A 23,144-nucleotide genomic window follows, 5' to 3' on the forward strand; every position below is an offset into this window, starting at 1 on the left:
TTGGGCCTAGCAGCTCTAGAAACTCCATAGTAAATATAGTCATGGTTATTAATACCTCTACCTCACTACCTATTAGATATAACTTTTATGTTTTAAGTTGTAATCCCAGGTCTTTAGTTCTTATATATCTTATAATTATTTAGAAATAATTTTGTTTACAGACATTTGTATATCTTAGGAGTATGTATATATTACTTCAGGGCATGTGCTTGGATGATAGGGGCAGGGCGAGAAGCCAAGACCAAGAGATCAGTGTAAGCAGTAGGTTTGGAATTAAGAAAATCTGGGCATCTGGGATTTAAGACTGTGGTGCAAAGAATTTTCGGTATGTTAGGGGTCAGGAACCTAGACAAAAAGTTGAAGTAATGAAAGATCAGGAACTCAGGCAAGAATTTTGGGCCATGGTAATGGGGCGTTATCTACAACTACGATCTTGATAATGAGCTGTTTCCTGAATCTCACCCAGCACCTTTGGATATTTCCTTTTGAGATAAAAATCACGGGCACTCTTCCACCTTGTACACAGGAAAAGTAGATTCTGACAACAGTGTGTACAAGGGAAAGAGAAGTTTATGGTTTGGGAAAGTTATTTCCGACTTTAAGGTTTGATTGTGAAGATATACAGAATTTTGTAGCTAGATCAAAAGGAAAATCTACCCCTTATCTTTTTGTGACTGTTTGCTAAAACTGTCTCAATAAAAAGTATTTTGAAAGTTTTATCCAACATATATGACTTTTTTTTAGTTATTTGCAGATTTCAGTGTTTATCACAGAGGGAAGGTAATCAGGGAAGACCTTGTTGAGAAGGTGACAATTAAGCTAAAATGTAAACGATAAGAAAACCACACAAAGAGAGGATTTATGTACTCCAGGCAAGAAAAATGATATATGTAAAGATTTGGAGGCAGTTATAAGAAAAGAAAAGACAGCCCTTGGGGCTAGAAAGTGAGGGAAAAGGCAGGACAAGATGATGTTGGAGAACAAAACAATGACAATTATTCATGGTTTTATAGGCCATGACAAGCCAATTTTATTTGAGTGTTTTTTAAAAATTCAATAGAATGCCATTAAAGGATTTTAAACAGTGGGGTGAGGTGCTTCAATCCAGCATACATTTTAAGGTGATCACTTGCCTTTGTGTGGATTGTGGGAGGCCAGAATGGAGGTAGGAAGAATAACTAGGGGCTTTTTGTAAGAGGTAATGATGTATGGACCAAGGTGTTTACAGTAAAAATGGAGAGAAGGGGGCAGATTGAAAGTACATTTACAATCAACTGAATTTGCCAAACTTGTTAATGTGTTACATATAGATGTGAAGGAAAGGGGAGAATCAAGGATGATTCCTAGGCAGGAGGATGGTTGACAGGTTTGAGGGGGAAAAATTAAAATTGTGCTTGAGATACCTGTGAGAGAGACATCAAAGCAAAAATATCAAGCAGGCAGTTGAAAATGCAAACATAAAGTTAAGAAGAGAGGTCTGGACTAGAGCTATAAGTTTGGAAACTATCAAAACAGAGACAGTATTTACAAGCCATGGAAGTTTATGATATCACCTATCAGAGAGTAGAATTGGTAGAGAAGAGAGCCCAGGATTTAGCCCTGAGGACATTAACATTTAGAGGGTAGGGGAGGAATAGCTAGCAAAGAAGCCTTCCTCAGCCTCCTCAGCCTGTTGGGTAGGAGGAGAGAAATTAGGAGAAAGTGGAGTCATGAATTCAAACTACTTTGCAAACATCAAGGAAAAAGAGCTCAAAGGAATAGCTCATGGATTTAACATCATGTAGATTCCTGGTAGTCTTGACAAGAGTAGTTCCAGGGGAAGATCGGGGCAGAATCCAGAGTGTTAAGGGTTGAGGTATGATCCCTGGCTGGTGTGGCTTGGTGGATTGAGTGCCGGCCTGTGAACCAAAGGGTCAAGGGTTTGATCCCAGGTCAGGGCACATGCCTGGGTTGCGTGCCAGGTTCCTGTTTGGAGACATAGGAGAGCCAACTGATTGATGTATCTCTGGCACATCGATGTTTCTCTCCCTCTCTTACTCCCTCCCTTCCCTTCTCTATAAAAATAAATAAAATAAAATAGAGTTGAGGTATAAATGGAAGATGAAGGAGTGAAGTGTAGATAGGGTGTGAAGATATGTAATTCTCTTTTGCATAGTTTGGTCATGAAGAGAAGGAGCACAGGAATCGACTGGCAGATGGTGATGTGGGGGTCAATGGCAAATATTAGAACATATTTTTATGCTAGTGGACATAAGCCAGTAAGTATTCCCAGAGAGATTGTTAGCACATGAAAGAGAGGGCATAACCACAGATGCAAAGCTCTTTAGAAGATAGGAAGGGCTCACATTCAGAGTAGTCTTTGGTAAGAGGAAAGACATTCTACATTTTAACAGGAAAATACAGGTAAATGTGTACATTTGTTGTTGAGAAGATAAAGCATATCAGATATGATGAGTACTAATTTCTCAGTTAAGTGTAAGGCAAGGCCATGAGCTTAAATGATCTACCATCTATTTTTCAAACCTCCATTCTTTGCCCTCCAGTCTATCCTGCTTAACACTTTATACATTAATATTCCTCAGGTGCAGTTTAGGTCTTATCTGCTCCAGTGTCTTCAGAGGATCCTCAGTATTTTTTTAAATAAGTGTAAATTTGCCTATATGACTCCCACCTGCTTCATCTTTCAATTGTCTTTTTCTTATATCTTAACATCTGCAAACTATAGGCCATGACCCTAGTCTAGCCAGCCCCCCTGGTTTTGTAAAGTTTTATTGGAGGTCAATCATGTCCATTCCTTTAATGTGTTTTCTATAGTTGCTTTCACACTATGGTGGCAGAGTTTGATTAGTTAGGGCAGACTGTATGGCTGCAAAGCTTAAAATGTTTACTTTATGGCTTTTCACAAAGTTTGCCAACCCCTGATTTTGGTGAAACTGAGCTCTTCACAGTCAGAGTTTGGAAAGGCTATGAAATTTACACACACCAGAGATTGGCGCTTGGCACCAAAAGGGTCACTGAACCTTTATTTATTTATTTGTGAAATCAAGATTTAATACTTAACCTCTTGTTGTCATGGGATTAACCTGACATGTATAAAAACATATGTTCCCAGCACATGGTAACCCTTCAATGCAAGCAACTCTGCTTCTGTTAGCACTGACCTTCATTTTCTTCCTTGTCCATCTTCTTCTGTGCCTCTCTGAATTCTAGTCATTCTTCCCTGTACCTCCTTAGTGAAACATTTTCTGATTCCCAACATTCAGATGTGATTTCTCTTTGCTCTATGCCATATGATTTATATTCCCTTATAGATTACAAGTCCATTAAGTATGGAGCCAGGTGGATACTTGAAATATTGGAGGGACCACTTTGTAAAGTACACGATTGTCTAACCACTATGCTGTACACCTAAAACTAATACAGAATAAATTGCTTATAAACTGTAATTGAAAAATAAGTATAACACCCAAAAAAATAGAACTAATAAATTAATATCTCCTGCATATTATGTCACATGGGACAAACACCACCTGATTAATTTGCTCATTTGAATTGAATGAATTTACAAGGGAGAGATCATTGTGGACTAGCATTTTTAGTGAAGACTTCATTAAGGAGTTTCTCTCAAATAAATACACATGTTCTAATTTGGGGGTATAATAATGGAGAAAAAATGTGAGCTATACAGAGCTTATAACTTCTGATTATCTTTATTATATAATAACTTTTCAGTTTTCCATAAAAGTGTCTAGGTGCTTATACTAGCTATCTGTTGCCAAATAATAAATTACCCTAAAATTTATGGGTTAAAACAACAAACATTTGTTATCCCACACAGATTCTGAGGATTCGGAATCCAGGAGCAGGCTAGCTGAGTAGTTCTGACTCAGGGCATTTCATACACTTATAGACTGTCAGATGAGGCTGCAGTCATCTGAAGGCTAGATTGAGGCCATTGTCAGGGGCCTTCACTTTCTCAGCACATGGGTTTCTCCTTAGGGATGTTCACAACATGGCTTCCCCCAGAGCAAGTGATCCAAGAGAGAGACAATATGTGGGACCAAGACACAAACCATAATTACATCACAATTATGTCTGCTTTATTTTATTGGCCATACAGACAAATCTGGTAAAATGTGAAAAGGAGCTACATTGGGGTATGCATATCAGGAGGAGGAGAGTTGCTGGGGCCCTTTTTGCAGACTGGCTTTCACCGTGCTGTAGTATTTATCCCAAAGGAATGGCGTTTGTTCATAAGAATGAAACGGTTGTTATCAGTGTCCAAATCTTCAAATTTTCAAGAAGAAATTTTAAAACCTGTTATCACTATGATTCAATAAAATTATATCTGTACTTTATATTACAGAATAATTTCTGTTTATTGTCCAGCTGTCTTTAACTTTTCCTTTGAAATTTGGTTTTCTCTTTTCCTGTTTAATCTTTCAGAAAAATTTCAAGATAAAATGACCAAGGTGAAGGATACAGACAGTTCTTCATCGGCAGATTCAGAAAGCCTTGGAGAAACTACTGATGTCTTAAATATGGTAAAATGGGTTTTTTTATTTATGTATCTAAATATAAGTTTGAATTTTAGTTCATCATGTATTTGTGTGTATGTGTTTGTGTATGTATATGCTTCTATACTGTTATATCATAAAATGCTTTTTGTTTTGGTTTCATTTTGTTATTTTTAATCAACTTTATTGAGGTATAGGTTACATGCAATAAAATTTATTTCAATCCTCACATAATAAGTATGCAATTGAGTTGATTATGTTACTATCCGAACTGTTTTGTATTGTTTATGTATATTTTTAGAATGTATAAGTGATAATCATATGTATAGCCTTCATTGTTTTTTTAAAACATATACTTTTTAAATTTATTTCAGACACATATGATGAGCCTAAATGCCAATGAAAAGTCTTTTAAATTATCGCCAATTCAAAAAACAAAGGTATAATAGAGTTATTTTTATCATGGTGGGTAAGAACAGTTTAAATTGTTTTCTTTGAAAATTTTCTGGAAGTAACATAAGAAAGGTAAGCATTCACTTACTTTAGAATTGAAAAGACAGGAATACAAGGTAGATCACCTTAATTTGAGCTTATTCTGTTGGTGTGTATTTTCTGCAATACAACAAGATTGACAGAATTCCAATGCTGAAATTTGCTCTTTCGAGTTACTAACAAGTTAGAATAACCATACTTTCTTGTCATCACGGCAAAAAGATTATTGTTGCAGTTTTTAAGCATTGGAAGAGGCTGTTGTTTATCAGAGTGGCTTTCAGACTTCACTTGAGTATCACTTTGGATAAGTAACTGTGCTGACCTTACAGAATGATATTAACATCTTTTCTAGTCTATAAAGTTTTGTTGTTTCAGTGAAAATATTTAATAATTGCTTTTCCAGTGTTTGGAATGGGCTTTAATTTATGAAGAAATTGCTAACATAAAAACAAGATTAAACATTATGAAATTAGTCAGAAACTCTGCATGGTTGATAAAAATAGACCTTTAATAAATAGCAAATGAATAGCAAGAGGAAGGAATAATCTGGTTTTCACAACCCTGGAGAGATAAAGGCCTCACCTAAAATTCTTTGCTTTTCCTAGCTTTACAGACCACTGGGGAGAAAGTATGATAAGTTTGGGGCTTAGAAGAATAAATTGGAGAAACGTAAATTGAAGGAAGAAAGCTATAGAAAACATTTAATTTATATTTCTAGTGCCTTTTCTACATTGTTAAGCTAAAAATCTTTAAAATCAAAGTCACTGAAATGCAAAAGAATCTTGCTAAATTATCAAATTTAGTGCCAATCCTAATTAGTGTTATCTTTTTTTTACTGAGAGTCACGGCGAATAACAGCTTTTTTAAATGTGGGAGAGCTGTTCTAACACAGTTGTGGAAGCTCAGTGAATGTTGTCTGATTATTGACTGACTTTACTTCCAAGCAGACAGCTTTTCTGTGTCTTTCCTTTCTCTTAGACTCCGGGCTCTGCCTCTGCTGCTTTATTATGCTAGGGAAATAAAGGCATGTACATTTAGGAATCATATCTGGCACCTGGGCCTCTGTCTCTCTTGGGGTTCTTGAAAGGATCATGACTTTTAAAGGATAGGACCTAGAATAAACAGAAAAATACAGCATTTCCTTTTGAACTGGAAGTATATTTTATACTTCACATAATCCTTTTAAGTAGAAGCCTTACCAAGCTTACTTTGGTGAATAAAAAATAGTTATAATATTTCTATATATTTTAATGTGTTTTATAAATAATTTCTTTAGCAAAAAATTGACTTCTTCCTGGGTGTAACACTCATCACAATTTATAAAAGTTGATTTAGTGAGGTTTTACTATCCAGAGACCTAAATTTATTGAATCTTTCAACCCATTAGCTTGCAAAATTTAGGTCAACAATTTGATTTTTGCCTTATTTTGCCTAGGAGGGAAATTAATTTCATATTAAAGTATCATTCAAATCTCAATGTTTAATTTCATAGTTTTTATTAAAATAATACATTTTACCTTAAGTATTTTCCTTGAAGTGCTTTTTATGTATGCAAATTATTATAATTAAAGAATACAATAGATAAGAGGGTCAGAATTTTGAAAACCCAAGATTCTGTTTTGAAAAGAAAAATGTATTCATTATTATTTAATATACTGATAAACATTTTATTTTCAGCTTTTATTTCAGTTATTTTCTTCTAGAAATAAGCTATTCGGTTTTTCAATTTTTAGAAATTTCACATTTTAATTTATTTTCTTTAATTTTGTGAATTTTATGGAATTGAAGACCAATTAAAATTGACAATTAAAACAATAAGACAGGAAGAAAAAAATTAAACTGAACTGCACTCCATAAAACAGAAGTACACATTTTTAGTAGTATTTTGCAAAATCAGCCAGGAAATGTATTATATTTGATCATTTAGATTTAGAAAAGGGTCAGAGACTAAATATTGATGGTACTGTGAGTAATGGCAAAATTGAGGCAAGTAGTAAGAATTTGAAAGTTAAACACAGACATGTTATTAAATCAAAATTAGGTGTACCATAAACTTAGCAGCATAAATTATCCCCAAAGAAAACAAAATCTGGGCACAATGTTTGGTAAAATTGAACATTTTTGTTCTTTTAGTAAAACTGATAGCAGTGCAAGTTCTCAACAATTTTTATACTAAATAAGTTACCTTTGTCAACTAATAGTAGTATGACTATTACTTCAAAAAATTTACAGAAACAAGAAACAATTGAGAAACTGAAGCAGCATACAACTCATACTGAAAATGATGATAACAATGAATATGAAGAGATGTCCCAAAAAATGAAAGAAGGGAAAGCAGATAAACAAATTTTGGCTAAAGGAACATACATGGTACCAACAACTGGGAATGTGGAAGCACGTTCAGATGAGGATGTAGGTCACGACTCAGGCCAACCTGGGCCTCAGGTTGACACCAAAGATAAGGGCTTACACAAAGAAGCATTTAGATTTAAAAATAAGTGTGCTATTTATCCATCTGATGCTAAGGAAATACAAAATAAAGGTGATGGAGAATGCAGTCAGAAAAATTCAAAAGCTGAAGAAATAGTCTCTGAGAAGGAAACTAAGCTGGCAGAACTAAGAAAAGGTGAAGAGAACAGAAAAGATGTTGACAAATCCTTTGGCAGCTTACTAAATAGAGCCATGAATATTGATAAGAATTTTGAAGAAAGTGTTGTTGTTAAAGAATGGAAACTGACCAAGCAAGATGAGATCTCTGACAGTGAAAAAGAATCTGTAGAGGAGCCAGGCAGTTACATGGAAGGTGAAAGTGGAAGTCAGCCGAGTACAAGTGATGACTTCGAGCCGCTTGAGTCAGTAGAATTTAGTGATGGTGAAAAAGATGATGATGAAATAGAGACTTCCCCAAACTTATGGTATAGCAGAAAATGTATTGAACAAGAACACAAGGAAAGACCCATACTATCTGAATACATGACAAAGTATGATTTTAAATTTGACCACTTGCCAGTAATTCCAGAGGAAGAGAAAGGAGCAGAGGATTTAGAAGGAAGTGGAATAGAGGAGCAAAAGGTAGAGGAAAATATGGAGATGCCTGGAGGAAAAGAGAAGGAGGAAGCAGAGATCCTGTCAGATGACTTTACAGACAGAGCAGAGGTGAGTGAAGGCAATGGAAAGTCAGAGGGAGAGGCAGAGGATGTGCCTGAAGGTGGATTTGAGGGAATCTGGAAGGAGGGTAATTCACGAGTGGAACAGAGGCAGAGTGAGGGGGGAGAGGAGCAGAAAGACAAGGGAGAAGAAATGGAGAGCCAGGGTAAGGGAGAGAAACATTTAGAAGAGAAGAAACAGGGGCAAAAGGACAGGGAACATGACCATCAGGAGGAAAGAAACAAAGTGATAGATGAAGGAGAGGGGAAAGGAGAGGAGGAGGAAGGGAATGAAGAAGGGGGACAAGTGGAACAAGGTGGGGGAGGCAGAGAAGTGGAGGAAGAAGGGATAGAAGAGGGAGAAGAGGAAGGAGATGGGGAGGGAGAGGGGGGTGAAGAGGAAGATGAAGGGGAGGAAGTAGAGAGGGAAGGAGAAGGAGGAGAAAGGGAAGATGAAGGAGAGTGGGTAGAAAAAGAAGGAGAGAGTGAAGGGGAGGAAGGAGAGGGGGAAGAAGAGGAGGAAGGACTAGGAGAGGGTGAAGGGGAGAAGGAAGAGGTGGAATGGGAGGAAGAGGGAGAAGGAGAGGAAGGAGATGAAGAGGGAGAAGTGGAGGAAGAAAGAGAAGGTGAAGAAGAGGGGGAAGGGGAGAAAGAGGGCAAAGGAGAGGAAGTGGAAGAAGAGGAAGAAGGGGGAGGGGAGGAAGAAGAGGGAGAAGGGGGAGGGGAGGAAGAAGAGGGAGAAGGGGAGGAAGAAGAGGGAGAAGGGGAAGAGGAGGGAGAAGAGGAGAAAGGAGAGGGCGAAGGAGTAGGGGAAGGGGAGGAAGGAGAGGGGGAAAGGGAGGAAGAGAAGGAGGAAGACCAGGAAAGGGAGAGGAAGGAAGGGGAATTAGAGAAGAGGGAAGAGGAAGAAAATGGGAGGGGAGAAGAGAAGGAAGAAGAGGAAAATGAGGATGCCGAGGGGAAATACCAGGAGTTAGGTGATGAAGGGAGTGAAAGGCTGGAAAGACAGGGTGGAGGAAAAGAGTCCAGAAAAGTTACCAAAATCAAAGGATCTGTGAAATATGACAAAGATAAAAAATATCAAAGAAAACTTATTACTAGCACAGAGGGAAAGGGGAAAGAACATGATGTACAGAGGTTTAGAATGCCAGTGCAGTCAAAACAACTTTTAGAAAATGGTTATAAAATTTTTGTGAAGCCACCAGGTCCCAAAAAATTCTGGAATAATGTCTTACCACATTATTTGGAACTGAAGTAAGAAACTAAATTTGACCTGATTATGTCCAGGCAAACAATTTGATAGCTTACGCGTAGTAGACACCCATTATATTTTATTAACTTGATTTTATGTCATGGTTACTTTACGTGTGGCACAATGACAACTGATAAGACAACACAAGGCACTGGTAAATTTTGGCTCCTCTTAAACTAATATCTTGGTGTATTTTCCCCCCAAATTATTATTCTATAACTAGAAAGTATCAAAAGGTCATAAAAGATAATATTCCTCATTAAAGATATACTTAGGAAATAGGACTATACTATAAGAGTATTTAACTTGTGTATACAAAAAAATGACACAGATCCTTAAGAGCTTTCTGTTTTATATGTTAAGCACAATTGTTTTCAATCTGATTAGGTTACCTACCACATAGAATAATTTATAAGAATGGATGGCATTTGAAAGCTAACATGAAGAATTCACATATTAAAGAATTAGTGCTGTCTTTTCTACCTTTTATGTGTCCTTTTTGCTACAATCTACCAAATGATGGTTGAATTCAGAGTTCAGATCTTAATGATGCAGTCTTTTTTAGTTACTATTCAGGCAAATGGCAGTGTATATAATAAAATGGAGATTAATTTAAATCTGTAATTTGTAAGTATATAAAACTTTATTGGCCAGGCCAAGCTACTCATTAGGCCTCAGTTTTCTCATCTGCAAACTAGAGTAGATTAGATGATATTATAACTACACTTCTAACTCTTAAATTCTTTAATTCCCAAGCTGATTTACTCTCATATTTGTTACTTGCATAAAAAATTTTAAGGAAGAATTGCACTTTAAAATTAATCTAGTTTTCTATAAAATATTGTTTTCTCTTAAAAAGGTATGACAACTTCAATGTCTCTTGTCTTCTGTCATTCTGTATTTCTGAACTCCTATAATTTCCATGCTTTCACTGCACTGTGAAAAACTTCATTCTCATTTTATATTTTCATGTACCCTCAATGTATTCTTCACTGACTATTCTGTAATTCTGTTTGTTGCTAGTCAAATGTTTCAAGTAAAATAAAAATTAAATGTATACAGTCACTTGTCTGTAAAAAGAGAAACTAATCTTAGATATTGAATTTTAGAAAGGCTAGATTTCCACTAGTGCAATTTAAGTCTTCCGTTAACATTTTCAATTTATATGATACAGCTAGTTTGTTTGATTTTTCTTTATTGATAGCTCCCTTTTCAATTGGTTTACTGGTCCCATATCTTGGACATAAGGATTTCTTATACATTCTTCTATCAAGGAGGATGCTAAACTTCCTGTGAATTTTGTGTACTTGAATTCTTTGCACATTTAATTCTCCTTGAGTGAGAAAGAATATGAGGAGGAACACTAGAACATGAAGTGAAGAAATTCTTAGGAGCAACTGTAAATTTTGTTTTAGCTGCAAGGATCTCTGGTAGCTTCCCTTAACTAACCAAATGTGCTGATTTGACATTGCAGTATTCTTCCCAGTTCTACCACATTCATTGTTAATAGAATATAATTAATACTTTGATAAAGATGTGTGTGCTGCGTTGTTAATTCTAGTTTAAAACATGGTTATTTAAAAATCAGGTTTAAGATGATTAAACAAGTTCAATGACAGAAGTGGAGTTTATGATGGAAAAACCTCCAGGGAGGTGAGAAACTCTTAAACTCAAGTTATTCGGCAGCAGCCGTCCGTCTCGAGAGACGATGGTGTAGCTTCTTAAGAGTCTATCTGCACCGCCGAGAATGGCTGTGCAGTCCGACTCGGGAGTGACACGGTATCTGTCTCCTCCCGTGTTGAATCGACATCTTACGATGACGCTGGAGTGTCCTCTCCAGTGGAGCTGAAGCTACAGAGCCTGGGCAGGGTGATATGGAGGGTCTGCTGTTGCCCATGCAGCAGACCCCCCCTCTCTTCGCAGCTGAAGGGTCCAAGGGAAAGACGGAGTCGATACAGCTTGGCTTCAGGTGCGCCGCAGGAGTTGCCGGTGTTGACTACAACGTCAAACCGCCTTAGAGACTCCGGCTCCGGATTTTCTGTCGGGGTTTACTCCCTTAGCCTTTCCCCTGAAGAGGTATGCCGCAAGGCAGCGGAGGTTTTTTGGAGTCAGAGTTTTCCTTCTCTGATGTGCCCTGACTGGAAGATCGAACCAGCGACACTTAGCTCGCAGGCCGACGCTCAATCCACTGAGCCAAACCAGCCAGGGGCCAAAACTCAAGTTATTAATGTGAAAGATATAGGGATTCCTCTCCCACTGAAGAGATAATCAGCCAGCATTAATGAAATGATGTATTTAAACTGTGTCTACCTAAATATTTGAACTGGTCTAGATAACATTTTTTAATTATCACTTCTTACCCATTTCTTCACATTTCCATGGCCAAAAAAATTTTTGTGCTCTTTTAGGAGCAGTAACTTGTGTGGCATAGTCTTCTTGTCAAAATACTGGCCTGGTAATTTTCAGACCTGAATTAGTACGTGGTTAAATAGGTTGGAATAACTGGCTTCTTCTTTATGATCCTCATCTGTTGGTCAATCAGACTTTTACTGTGGTTTATCAGTGATCATTTCTGAGGCAAGTATGAGTGCACATTGTCAGCAAGAGTGAGCTCCAGGAAGTCTGCCTTGCAGAGAAATAGAATCAGAACTAGACTTTGAAAATAAATATCAAGGAGTGCCACTGACATATTTCTGAATTTAGGAAGGGAGATGTGTATTCAGAGGCTTTGGTGTTCTGGAAAAAGAAAATCCTAAATGCTTAGTTGCTGTTACTATATACAATGGTATATAAGAGTAGGATGTTATTGAAGTAAGCTATCAACGTAAGAGTCTGCAGTGCTTTAAATATTAGTGTGGGGTGGTGGACTCTGGGGGCAGGTATTATGGTCTTTAATTTATCTGAGTGGAGTTGGGAAAGAGCATGGGCTCGGATCTAGTAAGCCTAAGTTCAAATCTCAGCTCTTCATTGATTAGCTGTGTGGACACTTGAGCAGGTTTTTTTTTTTTTTTTTAACCTTTCTCAAGTCTTATTTTCCTCTTTTAGTAAAGGAAGGGGGTGTCTTTTGATAATTAACACATGAAATATGTTGTTGGGTACTCAGCATATGGTGATCTGTACCACTCTGTCCTCTTTGACCACATTAAGTCAGGTGCAGTGCTACCCTCCTGAGTTGCCAAGTCACTGGCTAATGTGCATGAGTTTTTCTATGAACCTCACTTTTGTTTAGATATAGCATAGTAACTCCCAGGAAATTGGCTTATGGAAATACATCTGTGGGAATGAAATGGATTACAATAACAATAACCCTTAAATATGGGGTGGAGTGAAATTCTACCATTACACACCATACATGGGTCAAATACTGCCCCTTAACATTTGAATCATGATGAAAGGCTGATGGCACTCATATAGCCTAAAATTTAAATGTTAGTGCTGTTATAGGGGCCTTAGATTTCTCTGTGTCCTTATGTTTTTATCAAAATAGTTAAAAATAACGCACACATAAAGTGTAACCATGTATTATACATTTGTTTAAGGTAAAGAAGAAAATAAGTTTTCTAAGGAGAAAGGGGGAAATAATAAAAGAGTAAAAGTAAAAACGAGAATGTATATCAGCAAGATGTTCTATACCCTGAGCATTACATTCATTTTTGCAAACCTACTAATGAGAGTCAAATTGTAATGTATTTGATAGTAAAAATACGTCATTAGGAATGAAGTAAGGAATTGGTACATAGAAAGAAGGAAAAGTTTAGAAATGATAAAGTAGTGTCATTGGAAGCCAACAATTGGGAAGTCACAACTGGAAGCTCATGGGTGCCTGTAGATTTATTTTGTTTGGTATATAGCATGATTTTTTAAACATGTAATTCTCTTGCCAGCATTGAAATATCAGGAGATTTTACATTTAAAAATGTTTTGTGGACTTGGAAAACCTGAGAGTCTGGGAGCATCATGCCCTGTGATAACACTGTCCAGCCAGAAAGGGCTTTCCTCCACTTTCCTGCCATCCTGGGCAGTCCTGACAGGAATGCCACCCTCTTCTCTTGTTTGCTCTGGCTGCTGGGCTCCTGGCAGAGAATAAAGGGATGTGTACAAGAGGGTAGAACAACTAAGTGAACATTTTAAATGAACTGTTTTCTAGTGATACGATCTGGGACATTATGACAAAAAAAAGTGTCAACACTAGGGATCCTATCTTTTTATGGAGGGGCTTTTACAAAATTGCTTATATTTACATACAGATACTGTTTGCTCATGTTTTTTTCTTATGTCAATAATCTTTTTAATTGCTAATGTCATTTTCCCATTTTACAGATAGACTGTAAACTATATTAGGCACCTTGCTCAGGCAGTGACTAATGGAGAAAGTCTTGGAAAGCAGTACAGTAGTCCCTCTCTATTATATCATGGTTCATTTATTATGGCCTCACTGTATCGTGGGGATTTTTAAAAATATTATATTTAATTATTTATTGCGGATTTTTCGCTATATCATGGGATTTTGCGGTACTGTATACATACGTTGTTAAAGTTATGTAGCATTAAGAGTGTAGAATAAATGTAAGGTTCCTACTTCACAGGGGGTCTAGAACATAATACCCATGATAAGTGACAGAATACTTATATCTTTGTATTTACTGCCCTTCCCACTCTACTGCCTCAGTGATTTCTAGTGTAATTAAAACATGAACTTACATATTAGCTCTTTTTGTCCTAAAGAAACCTTGAGATTGAGATTTTAAAATATGTACTTTCCCACCTGATGTGTCTTAGATATAAAGTTTTAGGCTCTATTAGCCTATTTGGAAAGCATTTTCTACCCTGTATGACCTTAGCATAAAATTTTACACTTTATAGTTCTTTTTTTAAACTTCAAAACCTCTTTTGAGGTTAATACACACATAGGAAAGTATATATATCATACATGTATAGTTCAGTGTATATTCCACAAACTGAACACACCCATACAGTTAACATTCAGGTCAAGGGAAAGCATGGTATCAGCTCCAGAAGCTCCCCTTCAACCCCCTTCCACTGTTTCCCACCCCCCTCTCCCAAGGTGATCACTAGACTGACTTCTGATAGCAATATGTAGGTTTTAAAGCATGCAGTGTGATCATATTCTTAAGGAAACTGAAACCTTATGAGGAATGTTTAGTTCCATGATATTTCCCATAAGAAATGTAAAAGGCAGTGCCCTGGGCCAGACCAAAGACTGCAGCACCCCATGCTGTGTCTGACCAATGAGACAAGGGTCCTTTTGTGGGAACCAGGTCCATTCACTTCTTTACTGTGGTCTTAACACAATATGCATTTCCACTGTCCACTCAAGACTACCTCTTTACTTATGCAGTTCTGGTGATAAAAATGTTTTTAAACTTATCCTTTCTTTTATAAAATGACAGTATTCTGCCAATCTCTCCTACATTGTTTCAGTTTGAAGGTAAGTGCTGTATGTGATTTAAAGTAGTTGTCCAGATGTGTATAAATTAATTTTAAATGTGCTTAATGAATACAAAGTGCTATAGTTGATGTGATTTCTAGTGAAAATGTCATTTTCTAAGAGCTTTCTCAAATTTAGAAAATGATATAGCGCTAGCAGTTCTTCATTGTTACAGATTTTCATAACGTTAATGAGTAAAATTATAGTTTATTATTAAAGAAATAAGTGTTTTGCTTATTTCTGAAATAAAGTAAAATTTCATGTTTTATAATAGCATGATCTATCCTTGTGGTTACATTAGCACCTTAGTTAACTAGCACAATTATAGTTGACCAGGTGCTACATTAGCCAAACTCTCTAAATAATGAGGACTGCCAGAACACAGCTCACTGACTCTCCCTCTGGGAGATAAAAGGGCTAAGTCTGAAATTCTCTGTGTCAGGAGCATTGTAATTTCTACATTTATGTATACATCTGTTTATCAGCAAAAGTCTTAAATCTAGCAATGTTGCTTCACATTCCCCTCCAAAGTCAAGCTGTTTCTGATCATTTTAGCTACCCATAACATGCAGCGGACTAGGCCTAATAGATAAGTCATTAGAGGAGAAATCATGCAGAAAAAAATGAAAGTCTTAGAAGTTCTTGGTAAATAATAGCTACCTTGTAGTTAACCCTACCCATCCTAAACATGTCTACCTTTGTACACTATTCCCCTCTCCTGTGTTCCCTTCTTGCATGCACTGCCTCATGACCTTTGATTAACCTAAGCAAGCCTTCCCAGAGTAACTTCTGAAACTTTTTTAAATATCAATCAAGGCTTTACTTCTGGATTGCTTGTCTTTAGTGGGTGTTGCTATTAGGCCATAACCTTAGTGCTGCTGCTGGCCGGAGGATGCCTTTTAGATCTGTTACTAAGATTTCAGATATAAACATATCCTCTCCCTAGCTTGAATTCTCTCACATTTTTTTTCCAGGAGAAATATGAGTTAATTATTAGAGGTATTGTTTTCAAACTACCCACTAAAGAATCTGTTGGGTGTCAGGCTTTTCCTTAGCCAAATGACCACTAGGTGGCTAGTTACAGTATTGAAGATATATAAAGGACACATATGGTCTGAGGCAAATAGGGCCAAGGTGAACTTTGTAAAAATGTTCTTTGAGGGAATGAAATGGCCCTGATTTCTTACTGCCTTGCCTATTTTATTGTTAGTGAAGTGCATAAATGAAAAGCCTAGGAAAAAATCCAGTAAGGAGCCTGATCTCTTCGTGACAAAAAATAAGTAGTATTCCATCCCAAATATGAAGCTGGAAAGAAAAAAAAAAAAACCTCAATATAGGAATAAAGATAAAACTAATGTTTTCTGCCTGTACTTAACAAGCATCACATGATTTATTTTCAGTCAAATTCATACACAGGCTGTTATATAATTTGGATTAGCAGGACAGGAGTCAGATTAAGTTCTGCCTCGGTTTACTATTCCCTTTGTTGTAAATAACTAAGAGCAAATCATTTAAACTGCTCTTGTCCCTTTGTCTTTTCCCTAGAATATAAGTAATTATATTTACCTCTCATGAAAAAGCGAATTGTACTTCTGAATGATTTTAACTCCTTATGTTTTGGAAAATAAACATAATATATAGATATGATTGTTACATTGTGACAGTAGATAAAAAGCTTTTTAATTTATTTAAAGTTTAAAAGCATTTTTTGAGACAACCCTGATGGCATATTTAATTTTCTTTCCATTTTAATCTTTTCATAGGTGCTAATAGAATTTTGGGAATTCTAGTCATTAAAAATGAAATAGAGTAAGAGGCATAAAAATCCGTGGTAATAGAGTAACTTAATATGCAGCCTGGGTTATGCAGCTTTTATTTCTTTGACTTCAGTATTTGAATTTATATCCATGTGTTCATTGAGATGATATGAATTATTTATGACAGCAGTACAAATCTCTCTTTTTTAAAAAGGAGAATCGATGTCTTCCCTGATTATCAATTTTGCCATAGGATTGCAAATTGTCAGAAAATGAAGAACCAGAAGACAAGGAAGAGACAATTGATGAACATCTTGAAGATGAGAACAAAGCTGTGGGAGACGATAAACATGTTCCTGAAGATGGCCACAGTGAAACCAGAGACGACTCAGTTAAAAAGGTATTGACGGCCATTGAAAAGGTATGATGATATGCGCTTAAATACTGAGATCCTGCCTAAGAAAAAGCATATGAGTACCCTGGTGTCTGCAGAGGGCAGATTCCAATTTCCTTTGGGAGCAGAAATATTTCTGTGAAAAACTTTGTTCATGCAAATTTATGAATGAGACACATTTTTTTTCTAGCTCTCTTTCCATACTTCTTGGTAGCATTCTGTTTCTTGCATGAGGAATGAACTGATATGGGCCAATATACTGCTGAGAAATTAATAATGAAATTCAGCACTGGGTCTTTGAAATGATGAAAATACAGAGTTAGGAGTACTATACTGGTGGTAGAAATAGGATGTGTGTGTGCCTGTATACATGTGTGTATTTACATGTATAGGGACAAACTAAAGTTGTCTAGAGCAGTATTTGAGGTTGTGATCAGTTCTTCAGAGATGCCGTCTAGAAGGAATTATTAATAGGACTACGAGGAGGTATCAATGAGGAAGAAAAAGCCATCCTAAATGTGAAGCTATGGATGTCAAAAACATTTCTTCCATTTGGCAGTTTTGCCTAAGTGTGACCCTGCTAGGAGACAGTGGTAGGTTTGAAATCATTCATTGCTAATACTACACTGGATTAATTTCACAAGTATGGAATTCAGAAACCCAAACTTAATGATTCATTTTCATTTTCGTTTTTTGGACCTCTTGTGCAAAACACTGAGTTAATCATGCTTTCTCATTGATGAAACACTACATTGGTCTGGGCAAGGCTCCTCTCTCATTATTGAAATTGATCCCCTTTTAGCCCCATTTCCATTCTCCCCAACGTAGACAGCCATTGAAAAATGTTCTTTTATTTGCCTTTGTATTTGTAAAACATGTTTGTTGTTTTGTGTGCATGTATTTTTAATTTACAAGATGCTATTGTGTTACAGAGGTCATTCTCTTTCTTGATTTCTTCTTTTTCTAAGACTCCTTATTGAGAAAAAAATGTTCTGTTATTGCGTTTATTTTTCAGATAGAGGGAAGGATTCTGTTTATAGGGCACATTTATAGTTAGGGTAGTCCCTAAAATTCTTTAATATAAAACTCATTAAATTCCAGTTTGACATTATAAAATATTGAGCTAAATCATATACCAGTTAATGTTCCTGAATATTCTTTTAGTAGAATTTGCAAATCGTATGATTTTTTGAATCATACAATGTTAAGCTAGGAGAGACCTTAACAATCACTCAGCATCTAAGGCAAGAGCCCAGCAAAGTGAAGTAATTTTCCCATGTTTATGTTAATAGCTAGAGGCTGACTTTGGAACCCTGCTTAAAAAGTAAGACTGGGTGTTCTAGCACAGCACAAATATGTTTTTTATTATATTGTTTCTTTATTGTTTATAGGACCAAGGGAAGAATCAAGAGGAACTGGCCATTTGTGAATACAGTGAAAATCCAAAAGGTATGAGCACATTTGACTTCAAAAGTATACTTTTAGAAAGGATAGATATATAACATACATACATATGTACACACATATATATGCATATATGTGCGTTTGTTGAGTGATTATAGCTTACACGCATGTATTCTATGTTATACTTTTTACTGTCTCACATGACCCTCATAGCAAGCTATGACATATATGACATGAACTTATTTGTTCTAATTGGTAACCACCACAGCTTCTTCACATAAGAATATTCATACTACTCCTACCTGTTCATATGTCAGTGTCAAGTGGTTTAGGACAGCCTTTTTACTACCTTTTAATTTTCAATCAGTAGTATTGAGTTGAGCTTTTGCCCCAAATTTTGATTTGTATCTCTGGTGAGCACTACCAGACCCTATTGCCAATGACCAGTCTAGCCTAGAGCCACAACAGGCCACCTAGTTATTTTGTTCAGAGCCCAGACCTGAGTCTTGGATCTTACTCTGCACATTTAAGAGGAATCCTTTTCCAGGCCTAGCTGTTGGTATCAGAGAACAAGTGCTATAGAATAGAGGAGACCTATATTTTCTACACCCAAATCATCGAGTTTCTGCTGTATGACCCCAAAATTACGTTTCCACACCATTGCATCACAGTGTGCCTTTTACTCTGTTCTGATTAAAAATAATTGTCATGATAGTAGATATTTGATCTGAACTTAAGCAGAGAGAAATAGTTCCATTAATAGTTTTTCCCTTCTAACTTCCATAGAAAGAGTAGTAACTTTTACAATATTTTAGGAAAAATGTAAAATATTTATCTCAAGTATTCTTAGCATATAGCCTAAAATGTTAAAAAGAAGTTAAATGTAATATTTTGGTTGATAATATAAATGAAAAGAAAGCATATGCTTCGTGAGTATACTTTAAAGATCATTGTTCAACTGTGTAACGTGTGGATTAATTTGAAACACAAAAAATAAACATGTCCATTTGAGTAAAAATAATTATAACTAGGTTAATTTTTAAAAGGTAATTTATATTTTACAGAAGTCTTTCCTAACATTTGCTGTTACCTTTGTAGCTGTATTTGGGTACTGGCTTTCTAAAGTTTTACAACACTGGTCAGGTCATTCTGGGCTTTTTGCCTTAACTCATCTTTTCAGGAAATATACAGTGTAGACCTTTTCCATTACTCCAGTGGTACAGTCTTTTATTATTACTCCATAATTCAGGGTTGATAGAGTTTCACTGAAAGCATCAGGACTTTTCTTTTTCTCATTAGTGAGGAAACATTTTTCTAAATATATTCTATTATAGGAGACGTGGGTGAATGTGAAAAGAGGTCTTTAGAAAAACCAGGCGGTAGTGTATCCACATCTGATAAAGGCATGAAAGTATCAAAGAAAGTAAGTGAAATGAACTTCTTATTTTAACATTAAGACCAAAGTATTGACTTGTTTCTTCTGCTTTTTTTTTATGGTGATCCACATGATTTAACTCCCTTAATATGAGTTTTTATGCTCAGAAATGTGAAGAATTTCAGGTGATGTTTCACATTTTTAGTGTGGGTAATTGTCTATTTACTGGACTTTAGATTGAGTCAGATTGTTCTGCCAAAATTTAATAGCATATTTCTTTCAATCATCACATCCATACCAATTCATCATACAATAAAAGATTCATAAAAGAACTTTATTGCTGAAATTATAAGAGTATAATAATCATGAGAGTCTAGAAGAGAGTAAGGTAAAGCCAAGAAATAGAGAGGATGAATGAAAAAATAAAGAAGGTTGTGCTTAGAAAACATTAAAACATGCTACTTAAGTCTCTCAGGAGATGAGTAATACCTGTTTTGGAGTTGTTAAAAGTCTGATGAATACATTTCTTTTCCTTGAAAGTAAATTGCTCTTTTGACTTTCAGAACTTTAATCATGAGGCCATATTCAGGGTACAAGAGGAAACATGGAAGAAAGCAAAAATGAAAGGCACTGTTTATTCCTATTCAGCCTTCAGGTCACAGCTTAAATGTCATTTCCATACACAGGCCTTTTGTGACCAGCATCACTTATATAAACTATTATATCCCATTATTCTTTCACTTAACACTCTTTTCTTATCCACAGTCAAGTATATCTATTTGCTTTATGTCTCTCTCTCCCCTCTGGCCTCCATAGTATCCTCAGCACTTATCACAGTTTCTGGTACATGGTAAATGCTGAGTAAATACTTTTGATTGATGATGAATTGTAAAATGTAATGGAATAAGACAGAGGAAAGGGTGAAGATATAAAACCAGGAGCTGTCCTTAAAGTGATAAACAGCTTGTCTTTTGGAATTATCTTTAGAATTATAAAAGACGTATCATCATAACATTTGCTCAAAGTTTAGGAACTTTTGAAATTATCTGGTAGACCAGATAGCACTCCTGTGAATTTTTTTTCCAGTTTAGGAGCTCAGGGAAAGTCTCTATGAAAGAAATTCAAATATGGGGGAGCAAGATGAAAAGTGAAAGAGTCAGTAGACATAAAAACCTAAGGAGAGGAAAAGTGAAGTGACTCAGCAAAAAAAAGAAAAGAAAAGAATATTGGAAAACACACCTCTGACCAAAAGAAAAATGCTTATTCCAGAATATGTGGTCAAGTTTCAGGGACTTTTCAGGCTCTCCAGTCTTCAGCATAGCCTGTAGGTGGTAGGATTTGGATATACTGGACAGGAGAGATGGCTGAGCCAGGGGACGAATGCCATGTGGGAGGCAGAATAGCACGCACCTGTGGGAGCAAACTTAGCAGGGCACCCGAGTGCGAGTGCCAGTGCCAGTGAATAGGACAATGGTAAGATTAGACTAGGATAAGGTCCAGACTAAAGAATTCAGTCTGAAACTTTGATTCCGCTTAAATTCTCATTTATACCTAATGGAAATATGTATTTCAGTAAATGCACATTTCCTTGGTTAAGGGAAAGAAACAAAAGGTAATAAAAATTATATTTTAAAAATCAAGTAGTAATAAGTATATTCCCTACTTAAGGAATATGCTGTTCTACATAATTAAATAATGAAACAGATGACGTAAGATTTTTTTTTAAATCATTGTTACGTGACATTTTTATCTAGAGTATCTCTAACCTATTTATACTATCCAGGCCAAACAAATCAAACTCTTTTTAAAACTTGGAAAAAATGGTTCATTAAAGCATATCAAAATAAACATGTGTTTTAGATTTTGCATCCCCACCCTTAATTAGACAGACACTTGAAGGATAATCTTAAAAAAACAAAAAGGAAGAATTGCACTCTTAGTGTCTACAAGACATAATTCACCACTGAATTTTGTTTTGATGATTTTAAATATTTCAGATAGCCAGGTTAGGAGGACCTGTGGTTATAATTGACAGCAGAAACCTTTTGGTAGGTGATTGGTATATCTGGAAATTAACAAATATTGCATTTTAAAATTACATGTAGTCAGTGCTGATTATTTGGACCTATGATTAGCCATTGGAAAATATTGTGTTATTAGCTTGATTTCCTTCCACCCAAGTAAGCTAATTAAAAAAGCAGTAAACTTTTCAGCTATTAAAAAGAATTTATTTTCATCATGGAATTAGTTCATTTGTGTATTTACTTAGCATATATTAACTGGGTATCTCTTATGTGACAGGCACAACGCTAGAGGCTGGAGATAAAGAGGTTAACAGCCTGAGATAAGAATTTCTCTGTCAAAAGTATGCCTGTGAATTCTTGCCTTACCTGGCAACTATCTTTTTTCTGCCGTGTTTCAGTTAGTTTCTCAAAAAGGAGTCATGATAGTCATTGGTAAAAGAAAAAAAGCTTATAGATGCCAAGAATGTACATATGGTGCCCTGTAAAGATATGATGAAATAATGTTAATACTTGTTGAAAATTATACCCCCAAATACTATTAAGTGAATATTTCATTTACTGAAATTCATTCTTTGTGTTTTTTCTAGACTTTCCTTTTTAAAAGAAAGAGTCTGAAAGCTATGCCGGATAGTAATGAGCCACTTCCAGAAATAAAATCAGTAGGAGATCAAATAGCTCTTAAAAGCAGTGAGAAGGATCCCAAACAGAACCACATTGAGCAAACTAATCAGGATACGTCAACCCCAAAAACTAAGAAAACATCAAAATACTGTGTAATACTTTAAATATATATTAATGTGGTCACTTAGCGCGTTGTAATTTATACTTGAAAAACATGACTTCTGAAGCAATGTTTCTGATAACAAACTTGAAGATATAAGCTAGTAATATGTTTTATTTGGTTTGAATAGTATGACCAGTGTTGATATTTATTTATGCTAATATTTTTGAGAAGCAATTTCAAAACATGTATATCTCAAACTCTCCAAGGGTTGTGGCCTTAACTGTTCAGTGTTCCATAAAAAATCTATTTTTCTATGTGAAGGTTGAATTAAGATATTTCACAGTTTTTACTAAACAATTTTACACATTGCAATTTCATAAGGCAATATTTACAACCTCAAGACACCAACAGTTTTAAGTGTATTTGCAATTATTAAAAACTGAGTCAAAACTGTTTTTAATAAGCATATTTTAATAAACTGTTTCTGGTCTGCTCCACTCTGTTTAAATGGTCATATATAAATAAAACTTTGGGATACTTGGAATTATCAGTTGACAAAATGGGGGCAAAAATCTGTCTAATTTTTAAATATTGAAAGCCATAAAATGCT

General features: G+C 35.7%; 1 protein-coding gene across 3 annotated transcripts in view; it reads left to right on the forward strand.

Annotated features, from left to right (window-relative positions):
• Positions 1 to 22,618, forward strand: part of RPGR (retinitis pigmentosa GTPase regulator) — a 52,766-nt gene extending 30,148 nt beyond the window's left edge. Inside the window, exons 12-18 of one of the 3 annotated variants that reach the window (XM_090265410.1) lie at positions 4,447 to 4,544; positions 4,892 to 4,957; positions 7,242 to 8,165; positions 16,867 to 17,013; positions 18,399 to 18,456; positions 19,746 to 19,834; positions 22,398 to 22,618. In XM_090265410.1, coding sequence (XP_090121536.1) covers positions 4,447 to 4,544; positions 4,892 to 4,957; positions 7,242 to 8,165; positions 16,867 to 17,013; positions 18,399 to 18,456; positions 19,746 to 19,834; positions 22,398 to 22,595 — 1,580 coding nt within the window. In that variant the 3' untranslated portion in view covers positions 22,596 to 22,618. Of the gene's footprint in view, positions 1 to 4,446; positions 4,545 to 4,891; positions 4,958 to 7,241; positions 8,166 to 16,866; positions 17,035 to 18,398; positions 18,457 to 19,745; positions 19,835 to 22,397 lie in introns of all 3 variants that reach the window. The other 2 variants (XM_090265408.1, XM_090265409.1) reach the window with 2 other exon arrangements.
• Positions 22,619 to 23,144: the final 526 nt, after the last annotated feature.

The sequence above is a fragment of the Furipterus horrens genome, unplaced genomic scaffold, assembly GCF_987537825.1.
Source record: "Furipterus horrens unplaced genomic scaffold, mFurHor1.1.pri manual_scaffold_17, whole genome shotgun sequence".
In the NCBI taxonomy this organism is placed as follows: domain Eukaryota; kingdom Metazoa; phylum Chordata; class Mammalia; order Chiroptera; family Furipteridae; genus Furipterus; species Furipterus horrens.